The sequence below is a fragment of the Labrus bergylta genome, chromosome 3 (assembly GCF_963930695.1).
Source record: "Labrus bergylta chromosome 3, fLabBer1.1, whole genome shotgun sequence".
NCBI lineage: Eukaryota > Metazoa > Chordata > Actinopteri > Labriformes > Labridae > Labrus > Labrus bergylta.
In genome coordinates this window covers 31,400,832-31,420,938 of record NC_089197.1, presented here as the reverse complement: position 1 = coordinate 31,420,938, position 20,107 = coordinate 31,400,832, and the positions used below count along the sequence as shown (strand labels likewise).

At 39.0% G+C, this 20,107-nt stretch overlaps 3 protein-coding genes across 3 annotated transcripts in view; 1 reads left to right on the top strand and 2 right to left on the bottom strand.

The window, feature by feature from the left end:
* Positions 1 to 20,107, top strand: part of trpm7 (transient receptor potential cation channel, subfamily M, member 7) — a 361,224-nt gene that overhangs the window by 53,861 nt on the left and 287,256 nt on the right.
* On the bottom strand, positions 3,597 to 13,241 carry kifbp (kinesin family binding protein). The gene is made up of 13 exons (XM_020652784.3): positions 12,752 to 13,241; positions 11,400 to 11,498; positions 10,786 to 10,865; positions 10,588 to 10,646; positions 9,934 to 10,058; positions 9,532 to 9,625; positions 9,229 to 9,341; positions 8,288 to 8,437; positions 6,934 to 7,008; positions 5,803 to 5,965; positions 5,451 to 5,625; positions 5,175 to 5,360; positions 3,597 to 4,512 (listed from the first exon to the last, which is right to left on the bottom strand). The coding sequence occupies exons 1-13, from the start codon at positions 13,205 to 13,207 to the stop codon at positions 4,374 to 4,376; spliced, it is 1,914 nt and encodes a 637-aa protein (XP_020508440.2). The 5' UTR covers positions 13,208 to 13,241; the 3' UTR covers positions 3,597 to 4,373.
* mpc1 (mitochondrial pyruvate carrier 1) lies at positions 14,928 to 18,621 on the bottom strand. Its single transcript, XM_020653998.3, has 4 exons — positions 18,603 to 18,621; positions 18,315 to 18,411; positions 16,280 to 16,412; positions 14,928 to 15,911 (listed from the first exon to the last, which is right to left on the bottom strand). Exons 2-4 carry the CDS (start codon positions 18,355 to 18,357, stop codon positions 15,887 to 15,889), a joined length of 201 nt encoding a protein of 66 aa, XP_020509654.2. The 5' UTR covers positions 18,358 to 18,411; positions 18,603 to 18,621; the 3' UTR covers positions 14,928 to 15,886.

Below are 20,107 nucleotides of genomic sequence, written 5' to 3'. Positions count from 1 at the left end.
CAGAAAATCACTTTTCAGTCACGTTATCTTTCTATCTAATATGTCTATATATAAATATATATAAAAAGCACATACTGTAGGTCTAAGACATCTTTATCTTACACACATTGTTACACACACACACACACACACACGTCTCCACTTAACTCTCTCCTACATTACATTGTACTGATGTAATGTAAAATGCAACAATATAACCACGATATAATAGGTACACAGGTAGGACTATTCATTTGAACTGTAGTGAAACTGTGGTTTATTAACAGCAGCATGCATACCAACTTTGCATCTTTGTTTCTAGCAGTAGGAGCATGAGACTCTAAAGAGGAAGTTAGTATTTAAACATTTTTGTCTACCTGAAGAGGATTATCATTCAAGCATTATTCAAACCTTTAATGACTCACTGACTCTGGGCAGTGTCCAGTGCTGTGATGAACACTGTCGCCTAAAAGCAATCACAATCCCAACTAAAACCGCAAGCGGTGATGAAGGGCCCTCGCACCCCGGTGCATGTCAGGGTGTGTTGCGACCGCGGGAGTGCAGCAGCAGCAGAATGTGGCTAAGCAGCAGGCCATGCAGTTCGATTTGTGTAAAAGTGGTAGCACTGGCATGTTGAAACAGGCAACGTAATGAATATCACAGAAAATGTTTAAGTAGAGCATTTCAGGCTGGCACTGTCATGATACCTGTGACATTTGGAACCACACTCTAAATTAAAATATTTCAATCATGGATAGTCACCACAAGATAGCAGCATTGCCTTAATTTCAGACAGGCTCTGTAATTTCTGTAAAAATGTGAAACTACCTTGACTTGAGAGTGTTATTAACCCCTCTTCCCGACATGATAGCATGTCATGTTTGGTACCAATGGATGCAGTATATCGTGCAGGTTCATTAGATCACACTAACATTAGACAACAAGTTAACCGTTGAAATGACTGCTAGCTAACAGGTAAACCGTCAGCACGAGCTATTCTGTGAAATTGCTTGGTTGACTAAATGTAACATAACGGTTTATAAGTTTAGCTAGTTAGCCGTTAGCTAGCGAGAGTTACAGCCACTTTCTGTTCATGGCGATGTGATTTGTGGACTTCATGTTGGATTTTGAGCATGCCCCAAACATTCCACCACACACACAACCATTCAAACAATGTGAAAGCAGTTAAAAACATCACAAAACAGTTGGAGGTACAGTTTGAAAAGTATAAAAGGAATGTTGTAATACAACATTCACACTAACTAGACAATTTGCATTTAACTACAATTCTACAACAATTCTACAATTCACTTAGCAGACACTTTTATCCAAAGCAATGTACATCAGAGAGTAAGTACAACACAAGCAAGGATCTAGAAAAAAGGGAACAATGTCAGTAAGAGCAAACGATCAGCTTTGAGTCTGATTGGACACACAGGTGCTGACAGGAAGTGACCAGAGGCAAAGCACAACATTGACGGCAGTTCTTGAGAGCTCTAATCAGTATAGAAACCATCTTATAAGTCGTCATTATCAAACAAAAACAATCGTAACAACCATAATCATCATCAATGATATGGAGACCATCATCATTTAAGTTAGTAGGGATTCATGAAAGAGCTGGGTCTTTAGCTTTTTCTTAAAGGTGCAGAGGGACTCTGCAGATCAAATGGAGTTTGGAAGTTCATTCCACCACCGGGGGGGAAGAATCTAGTCAGAGACTTAGGACCCTGTTGTGAAGGTTGGATCAGACGCCTTTCATTGGCAGAGCGTAGTGGGCGGGAGGGAGTGTAGACCTGGATGAGAGAGTTAAAGTAAGCGTATGCGTGATATTACAAGAGCTTGTACCAGGAGCTGTGTAGCATGTTCTGACAGGTAAGGTCTGACCTTCCTGATGTTGTACAGGGCAAATCGACATGACTGGGCAATCGAGGCTACTTGAACCTTAAAAGTTAGCTGGTCATCAATCATGACACCCAGGTTCCGGGCAGACTTTGTGGGCATGAGTTTACAGCAGATAGGTCTAGCAGTAATAGAACTGAGGACTGACCTGCAGCTCTGGCAGCTCGTAGCGATTCTGTTACTGACAGTAGTGCAGTTTCAGTAGAGTGGTTAACTGCGGCTAATAATAGTGTGAATGCTGTATTACAGCATTCCCACTAACTAGACAATTTGCATTTAACTGTGTCTAATAATAGTGTGAATGCTGTATTACAGCATTCCCACTAACTGGACAATTTGCATTTAACTGCGGAAAATGCGTGGGAATGCTGACCGCTGAAATATTTAGCAAAACACTGCTGAATGAAGAAGAATTAGCAGAAACAGCTGAAGGATAAGTAGAAGATGAAGAAAAAGAAGAAGAAGAAGTAGAAGTAAAAGGAGTAGTAGAAGTATTAGTAGAAGATGAAGAAACAGTAGTAGAAGTGATAGAACAAGTAGAAGACAATGAGAAAAAGGAGAAAACGTCTCCCTATTGAGTTCTCATTTCAAGGGCTTAAATTAAGAGTTGGTGGCTAAATGATGATTTTGTGAGCAAGAGGACAAATGGCCGAACGCGTTGATGTGATTTTCATGTCTGGAATCCAATAAATGTGGGAACCACAGCAATCTAGGGCCCTAAGCAAAAATTCACAGGGGACCCGTCCAATGATCCATCGTCACCATTATGCCAAATGTGAAACGTTTTTTTTTCTTTTACAGATATTATATATTTATCATTATAGAACAATAATTGTAGTAGGTTTTAACAGCAAGAAGACATACAATGGCTGACAGCGCAACAAGTGCTGTTTTCAAGATATATTTCAATTCAATTCTCAAATCCATCATTACAACACAATGTCAGCTAGCTTACTTAATTCTGCATTTTTCAGGACATCACTTTCTCAATTCTCTATCAGATTCAGAGGACCTCATTGTTGGAACAATTTACCCAATCATATTAGAAACAGCACCAGCCTCAACTTATTTAAAAAACATATCATTTATTTCCTGCTTGGCCAATTAACCAATGCGCCATCATAATCTTTCTCTGCCATAGGAGCTTATTTTACTTTTTCCCCCTCTTCTTTAATTTATCTCTTTCTTGTTTTGCTTTCTTTTACACCTTATGGAGTATGTGTTCTTGTTAGCTTTATTGTTTTTGCTTGGACTACATTAATAATATGTCTCTGTGTTACATGTTTCTCTTTAGGAGGGCCACTCGACGAGCCCCTCTGGGTTTATTTGGCTCCTCCAGCACATTTCTTTCAAAATGTATAGTTTGTTAATTAACTAATCATTGTGTTCTGTCTGTTTTTCCATTGATCTATTATGTTTTTGTTTTCTTTTGTGCAATAAAAATAATAATAATTAAAAAAAAAGTGTGAGTGCTGTCAGATGGCGCAACCTTAAGAGGGGTTTCCTACTGTCATTGGAAATTTCGCATATTTTTGAGCCACTGCTGTGGTTTCATGTGTGTCAGACCTGGAGGGCCCACTACTGGCCTGGGGGCCCTGCCTTGCCTGTTGACAAACAGCGCCCCTGTTACCAGGTGCATAAATCAAAGCTGGGATTGTGTCACAAAAAGGCGGTAGCGTTCATGTTCATCATTGGATTACATTAAAACTGAAGAGTTCACATATTTCGAATTTATTGCACAGCTTTTTATTGGAGGGAAGAAAAAACCCCACAGATGTGTTGTTTCTTAGTGCGTATATTAGTCATTAATTTGTCATTACATACAGTATCTACAATACATGGACTGGGTCATGTAGTGATTCCTCAAAGACAAGAAGAAAACGCACAGATTCAACAGGATGAAGCTAGCATCATGCAGATTATGACGTCTAATAAACCAGCGTCGATGTGTTCGAGTACACTCTGCTCAGTGGGAAGGGTGTTTCTGACAGTTCATACAGTCCTGATGGTTTGTATGGATCAACTCTACTGTCTGTACGTATGTCTGCATATTGATGTTTGTTATGTTTACACTAACCCTGCTTACAATAGGTCTTCAATATCTTTTCCCATCACAGACAAAAACGTGTTGAAGTAACAGACTTAAAGCACTTTATACAAAATAAAGTCACATTAAATAAAAACCAATATGATTAACAATAGAAAACAAGAATTCATTCTCACTGGACTTTTCATTAAATGTGTATAAAGTTTGCTTTCTATACCAGCTTAATTAATTTATGTTAGCACATAAAGGAGAGCAAATAGCTTCAGCATGTAATGCATTCAACTGCAACAAAAAAAACACCACAAAGAAGGAAGAGAGGCGCTGAATTTGTCATCCAGGTTCTCTTATTGTTGGGAGTGTCCAGTGACTGTAAGGCGGTAAATTGAGAATGACTGGCTAATGTGGTTACTGGGATTGTAAGTCAGTCAGTGAAGAGTGGGGTCCTTCAGTTGTTTAAAGCCATCCTTGCTTTGAGGCGGTTGATTTTTAAAGGGAGCAGGCCGACCATCTCTGAACTCAGCTCCAGCTCCGTATTCACAGTAGCAACTGCCTCAGGGTGGCCCTCACAATACTGCACCACATATCTAGAAGACAGGCGGAGGAAGTGATGGTCAACATAACAAAAACAATCAAACATGGCAGCATAAATACTCTGTTTAAATTCCCTTTAATTGAAATGCCTTTAAAAAAACGTTCTAATTCACAAGTTGCAGCTGTGTGATGTCAACCACTGACTGTATAAACAGATGGACAAAAGAACATCCCCTTTGAAGTGAAGCCTAAAGATTTAGAGCTCCCCCTACTGGCTGACTGAAGTCATAAACCCCTCCTCCTCCAGAAGGAACATCAGGCAAATTTGAGTACATTTTTCTGAGAACTCAAGTTTGAATAGTTATTTGAAAAAAAGGGTGGACATGAAGGGTGGACATGATTGACCTGCAGCCCAATTTGAAATCTAACAATATTCAGGGTTCAACCCAAATATCTAAGCACACTGATTGGATCAACACTTTATATTACACTAAGGTACTTTTCAGGAAATATTGAATTCATAAACAGAAATAATTAATGTGAAAGTGGGCCAGCTGTTTTGTATTTATATGCCCTCTCCAGCAGTATCTTTAGTGCCCACTAGGGGGTTGCAGTCCATCTTTTTGAGAATCACTAGTAGTAGAACAACTTTCAATGTGCAAACCCACTAAGTGTTTATATGAATAACCATAAAAGGACAAATATTTCATCTTACTTATAGTTTTCCAGAGATTTGTTGAGGTTTTCCAGCTGAACAGACGGCTCTGAGCTGATCAGTCGGCTGTAGAGTCGGGCCACTCTGAAACGGGCCACCAGAGCCGGTCTGAGCACCTCCTCCTCCAGGTGCTCCGGGTACTTCCCTTCAGGAGAGCACAGGGAGTCCAGAAACATCTGGAAGTATCTGAGAAGGAGAACAGAAGACTTGTTTCAATAAGACTTCATAAAGGTAGATGCACAGAGCCGAAAGGAGTCCACACGTGCATACACTTACTTGGCAGATGCAGAGCAGAGATGGTTGAATTTCTTAATAGTGTGGTTATCAAGGGACTGTGTATCTGCTTGTCTGTTTGCCAACGTTAGTTTGAGGTCCATCATTTCATTGTAGATCTCGGCCAGCTCAAACATCAGCTGTCTGCGGATCATTAGGTAATATTTGGCGTTCAGTTCTGCGGAGAAACAGAGTGAGAGAAAGACAGATTCAATCGACTTTGTTTCCTTGAATGGCTGTCTGAGTTATTTTGTTTCAACTTTGTTTTCTCTACTTTATTGAGTTATTAACAAAGAGACTTTCTAACAAAAACAAAACAAAGAATCTCAAGAAGAAATTTAGTGCTGCACATTACCGTTGCATATTGGCTCTAGCATGTCAACTCGTCTTTTGTGCATTTTGCAGCGTCGCTCAAGATCCTCTTCGAAGAAAGCTAGACCCCTAAACAGAGAACTGTGATCCTGCAGGATCTCTATGTGATCAGTCACGTAGCCATCCATCAGGAAGTAGTCCTTAGCCTGCAAGAGTGTGTGAAAGGAAACGGTTCACCATGTTCAGAAATGGAAAAGTATAATGGTGGTTTCAATGCTAGTGGGAAGTTTTGAAAATGTAAAACTGTTAGAAGAAAAGGCATGATTGACTTCTCATCCAATCATATAACAATTTGTCCTCGCTCAGAAAACCTAGTGCCGTGCAACCTACAAAATGTCAACAAATGTACAATATCATTTTATTTCAGACAGTATCATTAAAGATGACATCTGCTTTTCATGACCTGAACCAATAAGAAAACAGATTATAACACTTAGTATTTTACTTTAAAAAGAAGCTCATTACCTGTGGAGAAGAAAGACTGAGTTATGGACGATTATTAACAACTCCATAGCTCTGAGAACCCTTGTGAAGGATGTTTTGCAAATTGCAATCACGTTGTCCTTTTCTGAGGCTTAAACAAAAATCTTCACCGACAGTATTGTTATCTAGTGGCTTCCTTTCTTGCTGAGTTAAGCATGTTTTTTTTTTCTTCGTGATGGTGTATTAGAAATAGAAGTTATCAGAGGGTACAATTCAAACGAAGCTATGCCCAACGCTAATATCGATTTTCACGACTATATATATTGTGCATACCGCAAAACTTCTATTAACAGCCTAGGTTTTTATTTACTTCAGTCTATGAAATGACCCTGCCTTTATTTGGGACAGGCGTCAAGAGATCTAGACTATAACATTTCACACTAGAAAGAATATTATATTCACACTAAACGCACAGGGGGCTCTAATTGAGACCTGCCTCTTTCGTCAAAATGTGCAGCAACGAGGCCTTAAGTTGGGATGGGAAGTTTTACGTTGTACCTATACATTTCTGTCATAAAGAATTCTTCTTCTCTTCTTTTGGAACAGTTACATTTAGTCCACAGCAACTAAAGTGTCCATTCCCAGAGTGTCAATGTTTCAGTATATAATGCATGTGTGAATGTGTGCATACCTGTGTGACATAATTCTGTCCGACCAGAAATACTGCTCTTGCTTCTGTGAAGTCTAGAGGGAACAGAGAGCTCACCTGTGAAACAGGAAGCAGACAGTTGGATCATTGATACAGTGGTCTCAACGCTGTATTTATTATAGTTACACTCCTTTTCCTTTTCTTATGCTTTTGATTAGGGCTGTCAAACAATTACATTTTTAATAGCAATCAATGGTGGAATTATGATAGTTAATTGCAAATAATCACATTTTGAATCTTGTGTTTGAAATTCAGTTATTATTTTACATTTAAAACCAAATATTTTTGGAAAATATTAGTCTTTACTTTCCTTGCTGTTTGAATTCAAAGCTGGCTCTAATTTTGAAATAAAGTAATGACCTTCTGGTTGATCGAAGGTTACAACATTAACGTAACCACAGTAAAGGGTAAACTTGTTACATATCAATAACTACATTAATACAGCTCAAAGGAACGGTGTAAAAGGGAAAGGTTTGATGTCATGAGGTGAATATTACTTTTGAATTGTCAATTGTGCTGTCTAGAAGTTTTTCTTGAAGTAAAATGAGACATTCAAAGACGCAGTGGTGTCATTCTTTTCCCTCTCTGACTACAGGGAGACACTGCAGAGGCCTATCTACGGTGTGCCTAAAGGGACAAAAATAGCATGTGATTTTAAAAATGTATGCATCAATTTCAGACCTTAATTGATAGTGATTAACTAGTTAATGCTCACAGCCCTACTTTTCATATATAGTGAGATATTTTCACATCGAAACACTGCTGAACTTAAAGCTACTGTGAGGAACTTTCTGTTTGTGTCAACCTCGGTGCCACCTGTGGACAAAAAGGTACATCTAATCTCTTTGCTGATCGTGCCCGTACATATATAAGTAGTGGTTTTTAACAGTAAATTATCTTCCTGCTTTCTATCTACAGTCAAATGTTTCAATCATGAAGAAACTTTGAAGTGGAAGATGTAAAAAAAAAAAAAAAAAAAGGTGTTTTCTGCAGCGTGTTGTTTATCACTTTGTCCAACCCCTGCCCTTTAGTTGTGATTGCAGGCAATAATAATGACAACATAGAGATAGTCAGTATTCTTCCTGATGCTGTAGGTGCTTTTGTAGCTCACATTGAGGCATCAATTTTAATTTCAGTCTATTTTGAAAAACAGGTAAAAACTCCTCATGGTAGCTTTAAAATGATGATAAAAAAAAAGCTACTGTATTATCAACAAAACGACCTCCTGCTGCTTCTGACGCAGACAAACTTGAGATACAATTAAAGATGATGCAATCAAAGAACCATTCATTCCTTGCAGCTCTAGGAGTTATAGTATCAAACTCATTATAGAAACCTTCTCTTCCAGGCTAGCGATGGAGTCAAAGGTGTCTTCAGAGCCAAACAGCAGAGCACTCTTCCTCTCCTTCTCCTCCTCTTCCTCCTCTCCTCTTCTAGCTCTCTTCAACTCTTCTTGACGATCAGTGTCCAGCTCCCCGATGTTGTCCTGCTCAAACACACGTAAAAGCACATTTAAAGACACATTCATCAGATGAGCAAAGTTTTTTTTACTTGGAGTAACAAACTTATTTCTACTTTATCCATCAACATCATTTTGCTCAGTCTGTAGGGACTGAGCTACAGACTGAGGGTCGCTGGTTCAAGTCTTAGTACGGCCCATAATATGGAAGTTGGTCTGGTAGCTGGAGGGGTGCCAGGGCACTTCCAGGGCGCTGCAGAGGTGCCCTTGAGCAAGTCACCGAAACCCCAACTGCTCTGGTGCGCTCTCTGCTTAGCAGCTTGTAGCAGCCCCACTCTGACATCTCTCCACTAATGCATGTCCACAGGCCCTGTTTGTGCATGTGATTCGGGCCTGTGTGTGTAGGAAGCATGTCCCTCTAAATAAGAGAGTGTATAAAGTATATTAAAAAAAAACAATCAAAATCCGATTGTTGAGTGTTTTATGTTTATAGGGAATATTACAAAAACTAAGTAACTTAAGATCATCAGATGAAAAAAAAAGATCTTTTAAAAAGAAGCCCTGGGTGAGTTTTCTTTTTTGTCACGGTTATTTACATTACAGCTTCTCATTAATCTTGCGATATGAAATCATGGCTGCAAAAATATGCTGTTCCCGGCTGGAGTGAGGGGACTTCTTCTCAAAGCCTGCAGCGGCATTTTACATGCTGCACCTTAACAAAAGGCGATTTTGTATTCATCTGGGAGTGTGACTGCAAACTGAGTTCCCCCTGTGCCAATGCCTTGGGTGTGTGTGGCTGAGAAAGGACCATGGAGTACCTCAAGCAGCTTCTTCGAATCATGCAGGAGGTTGAGACAGTATTTGATCCAACATCTCGCAATCTCCGCCCTCTTCTGTCTGAGGGTTTCCCTGCGGTCCCTCTCTGTCTCACCTGTAGCAGGAAGAGGGAGAGAAACAGCTATTTTTTAGAGAAGGGCTACACAACGCTTTGCTTTACACAGATCTTTTCTCTCCTGTCTGACTCACTGCGGTTGTTTTGGCGTCAGAACGCAAAAGGAAATACGCAATCTAACAGGCTCATTTTAATACATATTTAACTGAAGATTAAAACAAATACTCACTCTCCTCTGCTGCGGCCTCAGAAGGAGCCTCTCCTGCCAAACCTGATATGACCGTAGCTGCGGAGAGGCAATGTCTGCCCTCCATGTAGCGGCCCTAAAAATCAACACAGGCACACATATTCACACACCAAGCTCCTTACTCTAAACACACTGGAAACAAACTCTGACATGAACACAGAGAGCAGGTCTCACAACACAGATTTTAATATTTGTTTGGGATATCGTCACAATTTTTTTGGCTCCGTGTCAAATTGAAAAACCAGGAAGCCTGGATCTGAGAACTGGGTCTAAACCAACAATACTTTATCCTTCCAAAGACTAACTCAGTTTGAAGACATGGTACATTGATTTAGGTAACAGGATTTAAACACTAGCTTCAGTTTTAAACAATAAAAGCTCTACCTTATTGATGTAATACTGTGATAGGGTGGCAGCGTTCAGAGCCCACTCCATTGGACTGAACTGATTTAACTGCAGCTGTCTCTGCAGGGTGCTGTGGCAGTATGTGGCAGCTCGCTCAGTTTGACCTGAAAGACAAATTCACTCCAGTTATCACAACATTCAGCTATACACTACCATAACTGTGTGAAGCTTTATGAATGCAGTGTTTCCCCTACCATTATATTCATTGGTAGGGGCTTCTCTGCATGAATTTTATTTTATTTTTATTTTTTTAAGATTTATTTTTGGGCTTTTTGTGTCTTTATTGTAGAGATATGATAGTGGATAGAGTCGGAAATCAGGGAAAGAAGTCATTTAAGGATACCTTTCTGATAGAAAAGGACAGCTGTCATTAAAAGTAACACATGAACACCAAGATTCCTTCAAGTGTTTGTGTCGTCGTGTCGCCATGTCGGCTTGTCCCCACCCCCCCAACGCTTTAAACCTAGGGGAAACACCGGAATGTATGCAGGAGTGTTTTAGTAGTAGGCTTTAGTGCCTCAGAATTGATCGACATGATGCAACCTTTAAGGCGATAAAAGTGGACCTTACTGTATAAGAGAGATTTCTAATATCATTGTTTTTAATCAAGTTTTTAATGTAAATCTGACTCACCGAGGTTTTTATAGACTTGAGCGAGGTAGTACTTGGTGTGAGTGTAGGCCAACTCAAACCTGAGAAAGGAACGTTTTTGAAAGATTGAAATGAAAAAAAATGAGTTAATGTGAAAGCCAGAGCACAGAAGAGAAAGACCAAACATCAGGAAATACCATTTATATTGAGGACAATTCTCCATGTGTACTAACACGTTACCTCTTGGTCCTTTCCTGATGTGTCAGCAGCTTCTCCTCAGTGGTAAAGTACTCGGTCATGTCAGTGGGAGGAGTCCCATCCTGACACACAAGAAAGAAAAGAAAAACACAACAAACATGGCTGTTTATGAAGAGGATTTCACTTGTTCACTCGCAGCAGTGTTTGCTTTACAATCTTGTCCTGCTACTTCTGCATAACACTTATACTCCCTATTTCTATTGTATTTAAATTCTGCTGATAACATATTTAATATCAACAACTAAGCTGCTTACTTAATTTCAATTTTTGCCAGCAGTGCAATGTATTCACTTCCTTACTTTGAAAGAATCTGCTCTTAAAATAATACTAAAAATATTCAAAGTTCACAAACACTTAGCAGGAAGACACATTTTTACTGAGAATACAACAATGCCATGAACTACATGATGATACATCACATGAGAAGAGCCAGAGACAAGACAGTAAAGAGAGCTGGATAATATGTCAGGTAGAAACCTGAACAAAAAACATTGTCTGTGTTCCTGCTCCTGACACTGCAGTGCAGCTTTCTTTCCTCTCTGTGATCAGTCAGCCAACACTTCATGTAAAAAACCCACACAAGAAAACAACCTCACCTCCTTCATATATCGCTGGTAGACAGATTCGGCTGTTTCAAGGAATCCTTGAGCCATCTCCGTCTCATCCCGGCCGGCCCAAAGGATGCCCAACTGATTCTGATAACATACACAACAGTTCCATGAGCAAGAGATCAAATCATCGTTTCATCTGCCTTTACAAAGACTTCAACCACCTAATGGATCTGATGGACTCTTTTCTACAATTATGACAAATTAACAATCGCTCTTATCTCGTATTGATGCTCTTATCTTAACTCTTATATTTTAACTCTTATATTTTAACTTGGTCATTTCTTATCTTACTTACTTTGTCTATTTATGTTTTATATTTATATTTACTTTTTATTTTTATTAATATTATAGGTTTTTTTTTAATCCTTTAACCACTTGTTTCTATTTCTTTTCCTGCTCTTACCTTCTTATTGCTGTTCTCTTTTGATTTGCTTTTAGCTCTTTTAGTTTCTTACACATTTTTAAATCTTTCTTCCTCTTGGTCTCAGCTTTTCTTGTTGGGTTCTCATGATGGCTCTTGTGATGGTTCTTGTGATGGTTCTTATGATGGTTCTTGTGATGGTTCTTATAATGGTTCTTGTGATGGTTCTTGTGATGGTTCTTGTGATGGTTCTTATGATGGTTCTTGTGATGGTTCTTATAATGGTTCTTGTGATGGTTCTTATAATGGTTCTTGTGATGGTTCTTGTGATGGTTCTTGTGATGGTTCTTATAATGGTTCTTGTGATGGTTCTTATAATGGTTCTTATGATGGTTCTTATGATGGTTCTTGTGATGGTTCTTATAATGGTTCTTGTGATGGTTCTTATGATGGTCAGGTTATATATGTCTGGTTGTGTATCGTGCACTTTGGGTTCTTTTCTGTTGAACTGTATTTAATTATTTTTAGTATTTTACATTTGTTTTGTTCTTGCTGTTGTTTCTGTTCTTCTGTGTTTGGTTTAATTTGTTTTTGTTTTTGCTGTTTGTCAAATCACTTTGTAAACCTGTGTTTATAGGTGCTATATAAATAAAGTTATTATTATTATTATAATTGTTTCAAATGAAAGAGTAGAACAACCTGCTGTCCCAAAAGCCTGTAATGCTGCTTTCTTGACCATTCTTAAGGATTATGCATTTCCCAAAGATAAACGACATTATTGTCCACACATTGCAATTTACTAATTAACCTTTCCATGACTTAAATGACCCTGTTTCTATCTAACACATATCATTTGTTATTATGACCACAGGAGTAACACATCTCTAATCAGTGAGGTTAATGTTTGTGTATTGATATATTATATGATAAATGTCCTGTTCTACTTCTTTATTAGTATTATTCAGAGACTGTTTACCCTGACGTGGATGAACAGGGACACACTGTCGGAGGACACTCTGCATCTCTCCAGCAGTTTCATGCAGTTCATCAGATGCTCCTGCCCGGCTGGCAGCTCCTCTGTATCGATATGGTTGACGCCCAGATAATACTCTACAGCCCCGAGTTTTGCGGCCCGCAGCCCCCCCGGTGAGTCTCGGCTGAAGGCCTGGTCCAGCCCGTCCTCCCCCTGCCCGCTCTCCGGAGGCTCCTCCACCGGCCTCTCGCTGCTCTCTCCGCCGCTCTCCTCTTCTCCCTCACCGGCCTCGAAGCTCTTCAGCGAGCAGTAAATCTCTCTGAGGAGCTCCCTGGCTTTGTACTTTGAGCGGAATGGGTCATTTTCTGGGTCGTTTCGTGATTCCACATCAGTGAGGTTTTGGGCGTTGGTGAATTTGTCGCAGATTGCTCTCCACTCACTGCTGTTGACGGACGCCATGTTGGTCTTCTTCTTCTTCTTCTTCGTTGTTCCACTTCAGCTGATGAGTAACGAGCCGCATGCAACACACTCCCCCTACTGGTGCAACTCCGGAAGTGTAAAATAGTCTCAACAAAGTTGAAAGGATATTTTACTAATTTTAAGTTTAAATTAAAGTCTCAGAGCTCCTCAAATCATGTCTGTGGCGTTTCTTGATATCAATATACTCTGATCCTATATTTGTTATGCATATAAACCCCTCTATTTCAGCCCTGATCAGAACAGGCTGTTTCTGTGCCTGTACCTTTAAATGTAAATGAGCTGTGTCTGACCACACCCTTCTCTGGAAGGGCTTGGGCTTTCTTGCACCATGCCAGGGAAAGTCCCCCGCTGTGAGGAGCATATGTGAACGGCTAGTTCGGGAGAATCTCCGGAGAAGTCCTCCTGTAAATATCTAGATATTACCCGGAGTGCATGTGAAAACGGCTATGAAGGGAAAATCTCCAAACAGCCTCTTTGAGCAAACCCTTTCTGAAAAGTGCAGCAGACTAAAGACAGAGAGGATGGACTTTTGTCATTATTGGGGGGTTTGTAGACAGGCTTGAGCCACATTTTAGTGTTAGAAAAACAAAGTAGGCCTAAAGTGTAATATGTGACCTAACAAAGCAACAGATTACAGATATAAATGACTGAATATCTTTTGCAAAATGAATTAACATAATAATACATTTTAGAAATACATTTACATTGTTGCTGTTTTTAAACATAATAACGTAATGTTTTTAAAATCTTAATGCACAGTTTTATATATATTACACACTGCAGCAGGTGATGTTCGCCAAGAGGTCAACCTGTATGAAACTCCACCTACTGAAGATCTCTAAATCGCTGAGCTCTGTGAGCTGATCACAAAAGAAGAGGAGGGAGGGAGACTGACAAACACTTTGTCATGTTAATTCAATATTGTCCTTGCATATAGTGGCAGAGCCAGACCTTTTGGGGTGGTAGAACTGGGAAGCTGACTTTTGCAGGGGTGGTTGGATGACAGTTTCTTATCTTACTGTTTTTATGTAGTTAGTTTGGATTCCGGATGTTTTTAATACAGACAATGTATTGTAAAAAGTGAAGGTGCACAATTTAAACAAAGGAAGTGCATGTAAGTTGTGTGCGCAGTTTCATTTCAATCAATCATTTTTTTTCCTTAAAAGGGTAGCACTATTTAAATCTTCTTTGCTTAATTCTTTAAGTACTGATGGAGACGATATATATCTGAAGTCATAATTTAAAGTACTAACAAAATGCAATAGGCTGCAAAAAAAGGCAAAAAAGTCGATTTAAACACTAGTCCTGCCTCTGACAAGGCAAGTAGCCAATCATAGTTAAGGATTCTGGGAGTGGCCAATAAGAGTTCTAGGCTGGCCCTTGCCACCCTTTGGCACCACTCCTGTGATATCCCATGCCCATCTTGCTCTGTAATTTAAATATAACAGCTTTAAAGCTGGGTTTTAACATACAACATGTGATTTACAGTTAACTGGAGTTGTAGTTTCTGACTGAAGCTGTGGTAAGAGTTTATTTAAAAGGGACTTAAGTTAAGTGTTGAGCGTTAATACATTGCGTTGACAAAGCCATGATGAAATATCTCACATACTGTACATGTTACTGAAGCCTAACAATACGACAGCAAAGCTTAACTTCTCTTAACAATCTGCTTCTGCAAATAATCACTCACCGGCTGTAATCGTGTTCAGGTTGGTTATCACCAGTTTATTTCAACAAAACCATACAATCAAATTGTTAATCAGGGAAGAATAATGTGAATGATACAAGTCAATAAATTAATGTGAATGACACATGACAAAAACACACAGTACATGTTTGGCCAGCACTGACAGAAGCAGTTTGTCTTGCTCAGATGTGGAGGATAAGAATACAGTCACGTTCTGATTACACAGCTTTACAGTGTGCACAGCTTCTCTGCATGAAGAGACAAACACTTCTGAATTATGTTTTGAAATCATGAGCCATTGTTCTTGTACTAAAACCCTCCTCATACACACTCAGTTTACATTGCACCACATAATATGAGCTTCAGAGCAAAACAAATAAAGCTTAGTTATCTGTGAGACAAAAGTCTAGGAAGTCCATTGCCGGGTGTTAATGTGCTGTGATATGGATTTGTTTGCACAAACTGACCCGAGTCTAAGTTCAGTGTGAATTTTTAAACATTATTTAATTCACTTGCAGGTGAGGACGTGTTAAATTATTACCTGAAATGTGATGGTTTATGAATGTTTGAAACCTGTTTTTACAAAGTGTGAAACAACCAGTGGATCCAGTGTGGGAGGCGTCTAGCTGTCAGGCTGCTTTGCTGAGTGAACGTTCACCACCAACATTACATTTGTGTCATTTTTAATATTGCAAAAATCTTAAAATTCACCACGATAGTTGACCTTTATTGTTGTGTGAGGAAGCACCTGTGCATGTTCTTGTCGGTTTGGTAAAAAGTGACTTGATCTCTTCGATGATGGCCGATTGATCACGGTAACAACAGGTTAAAAAAACAATGTAAGTGCCAAAGTTTCATTGTTAACTGAGATGTATTAGATGCATGAGTTTTGATGTCCGGGGTTCAGGAGGCCTTTGAAGTAGCATGGTGCCGAGTTGCAGTAAATTTACTGCATCTGCTTTTCCCTGCCATTAGGATTTGGTCTTCTGCTCCATGCTGAGAAAAAAAAAGAAAAAGGTCAGAATGTACACAATGTTATTTTACTTTATTTCACGGGCTTCTTTTTAAAAATACAGTTTAGCCAAACCATGATTATCCAAAATCTAACTATCATTTCAAGCACTGAGGGTATGAGTCACTTTGACGACATCATCTTCAGTAAGTCTTTTTAAAAATGCTCAACTGTTTGAACAGAGGCAGGTAAAGGTAACTGGAAAGACACAGACATTGTTTTAACTGACATGAAATAAATAAAACTGGAGATCATGACAAGCCCTCACCACGATTTGGGACATTTTTACAGAACTTTTCGGAAGATTTGGTCCACTTGTGCAGTAGAAATCACAGAAACAAGTGTTGCTTACTTGAATTTGATGAGGCGACTCGCCTGAACCAGCTGTGCTGATTCGTTGGTCAAATGGCAAGCAAACAGAAGCCAGTTGCGTGGCTGCACCTTGTAGGCGAACCTCATGAAGAGAAGTGAATAGCAGCACAGAGCTGAGAGGAGGGAGAACACACACAGGTCAGAGTTTATAAAGATAAGAGTTTAAACATGTAAACATTATACCACCTCTCCAGAGCTGCACCCAGCTAACACTACAGAACAGCCACAACGTTTCAACAGAGGACTTCTTTAGGTAATAGGTCGACAGCTATCACCAGAAGAAGACCTCGGGCGGGCATATCTTCTATCTTTTTTTTTGCTGCAACCAAAATCTTCTGCCATGTTTTCTGACCTTTAAGACAGCTCTGAGGTCAAAGTGGAAGCTCTCTTGAAGTACCTCAAATAAACTATTGAGAATTTAAACTTCATTTAAGCAATAACACACGAGAGGGAGTGATGTTGTAAAGAATTTGGGTCGTAGCCCAGTACAACATCAGCAACAGAACTCCAAAACCAACTCAACCAGCTCCTCAATTCAACTGAAACTAGAATGTTGCTGAGTGACTCAAACATGCTATTCTGCAACTATGCTGCAACCTTCGCTCTTGAGAAATGAAGCCAATGTGGAAGTGCAAAATCCGCTTGAGGCTGGCTCCAGGAACACCGGAAGTCACACCCCATTTAAAAAAAGCCAGCTTTTACAGCATAAATAAACATGTTTACAGCCTGGTACAAAAAATGAAACTGGTCTGATTAGTTATTGTCATCACTGTGGGGAGGCTGATTTTTTGTTTTGAAACAGCTTTGTTTTGATTTCGAAAACGATATGTGTTATCTACTAGGCACATAGCTGACATGATTGACAGGTGGGCGCGATGTAACGGTTCATCAAGCAGAAGACTGCTGCCGATGAGCCTCCGGAGCCCCCTGCTGGAACAGATGGCTGACGTCACTCAGGCTTCATCCATTAATATTTATGTGTTACTCTATTGGTGTGCACTGGTGTCTAGAAAGGTCCCAGTGATGTTGTTCTCCTATATCGTCTCCGTCCTCCATATATCTGATCGTGCCTGTTCTGTGATGAGTCTATCTTCCGGACAAATTTGATTGTGTATTGTGCCCTGTATGATGACTCTTTCATTTCAGCTATATTCTACTGTGCCTTCCCTCAGATGAGTGTTTTTGATTAAGTGATTAAGTATTGTGCCCCTCCATGTTGTGTAAAGTACTAAGTGTCTTTCTCTGGTGTCTGGTTCTATACTGTGTTTTGGTGTATAGTTCCATGTGCTGTGGGCTTGATGTTTACATGACATCTATCTGTAGACTTGCTGTGCTTTTCTGTTTCATTTCAATATTTTCATTGATCTCTACCACTTTTTCCTGTATTATAGAGCCGCCTCTATTGTTTTTGTGCTTACATGTCATTATGTCGATATCACCTGATGCCTACAGTTAGTCAATTATTATGGCAATCCTCCTGTGACTGCAGGTTTTTTTTCTGCTGGAGACGTATACCAATGTAAAATGATTCTTGTTTTCACTTTCGCATTTTGTAACATCTATGCATAGATCCTGTGGACTTCTATCATGAATGTTTTGCATAGTCTAATTTCTATTTTGCTCCTGGTTTTATATCACATGACCTGTCAGGTGACCTTGTGTATATGTGACGGTGTGTCCATTGACTTGTTCATGTCTGATGAAGGGCGAGGGCCCGAAACGTTTACACGTGAGAGTCCATTAAATTTCATTTATTGGAGCTACTTCTGGTGTGCGGACTCAGTACTTTTTTCTAACTTTGTTCTCCTATATCCTCACTCACAATTCTTGTCCAATCACATTGTTTGGTGGGAACTAACTGGTGTATAGTATATTTTAAGTATATTTAAAAGAAAGCCTTGAGACTATAGTCAAAACCACAACCCATATCCTGACAATGTTATCAGGATATGTACATAAGGATGTTGGCTTTGTGTGCATCTGGATTTATCAGTACACATGTCAGTGTGTCTTACCGAAGGTCATCCTGCCACTGATGATCTCAGGGCTCTTCTTCATGTCTGCGATGGCGGCTATAGGAAGACCCCAGTTTGCTACAGGACCCCAGAAATGCTGCACACAGACAGAGATACAAAATGTAGTGTGGACCTTAGACTGGGACATTCATTTCCAACTGGTTGTACCGAAAAAAGAGCTATACTACAGCTGCCTTGGTAACAATATTCAAAACTAATAAAAAATATGAGATAGAAATAGACATAAAGAGAGAGACTATTTGACAAGGAGAGAAGAGGAGAACTTACTGTGCTGATTTGGATTTTTGCCAGGGCCACATAGAAGAGAAAAGAACAAAATACAGATAAATAACACGGATAAGACCTAGGTTACACAAGAGCTTCAGCCACCTGAAACACATCGATCCAGACAGCAGCTCATTATGAAAGAACAAGTACATGAAATAAACGTATATAAAGCCTTATGCCATTATTTTATGTGGTGTGATGTCAGAGGGCCAGAAAGCCAGAGGCACATGGAAACATGATTTTATTAACATTTGAAAGATTTTATTGTGTATAAGTTTGATTTTTTTAAATTGCTTTTATTTCTTGTCTATTATTACTTTTCCATCATCCATCTTTATTTCATCACATCTAATTCGTGCGCATAACTCTCTAAACCCTTTTTAACCTTTTGTCTGTCACTTTTCTGCTCTTTTGTAAAACGTGTTGAACTGAAATTTAATTTGTCTGAGAGGTCCTTAATAAATAGAGTTTGATTGATGGTTACAAAGGAAATAAAAGTTGTGACAATGTTCACTCCAACCCCATTCAATATATGTGTTTGACCTTGTACTGGATTACAGACATTGCTTTGGAAAAAGGAACCCAGAGATAACCATCATCATGTGTGAGGACTAAAAACAAAGGCGGCCTCTTGCGTCACAGCGTCAACATGAAAACCTTTACTCTAAATCAGAGGTGTGCTTCTCGTCTGACTACAAAGTACAGGTTCTTCATAGGATCTCTGCAGACAGAATAGAAAGTTATTGGTTAAGCAGAAAGTGACACTAAAAGAATAATTACTAAAAGTAAATCATTGATAAATTGCACCAACCCCACCAGTGCACTATTTCCAAATGAACAAACATCCTGATAAAAAAAAAAAGACCAAAACCAGTGAAAGTTTTTCTCTTCACTGGCCTTCACCTGTGACGACTGATCTGACACTGGTCACATCCTGAAAGCACAAATGCAGTTTACCCTACGATCTCCAGTAAGAGCAAGTTACGACCCACTTTAATGGCAAGCAGATTAATCAAAGGTTGCTACGGTATGAAGGACAAACAATTACTAAAGAATGTTGGGAGAAATGCATACAATAATGTATAAATAAATGAATAATTAAATAAATGCATCAATAAATAAATATATTCACATATTTATTTATGTATTTCTGTGTCCATGTTGTACAAGGAAAAGTAAATATGTAAATTAAGTGGGCCGTCCTAACATTACTAAAGTAGGATTGGTCAATTTTGAAAAACAGACAGAAGCAAATTTACATATATATATATATATATATATATATATACACTTTTCCCCTCCGACCTGGACACAGAAACAAATAGATGTGTAAATGTAAAAATATGGAAATAAATTAATAACTCAATTAATGTGGAAATGTATGCATTGATACATATATAACTGTAGAAATACACTAATAAATGAATAAATACATGTAAAAATATATAAATAACCTCTTTCATTAACAAAGTGTATTTATTATTTATTCATTGATGTATTGTTTT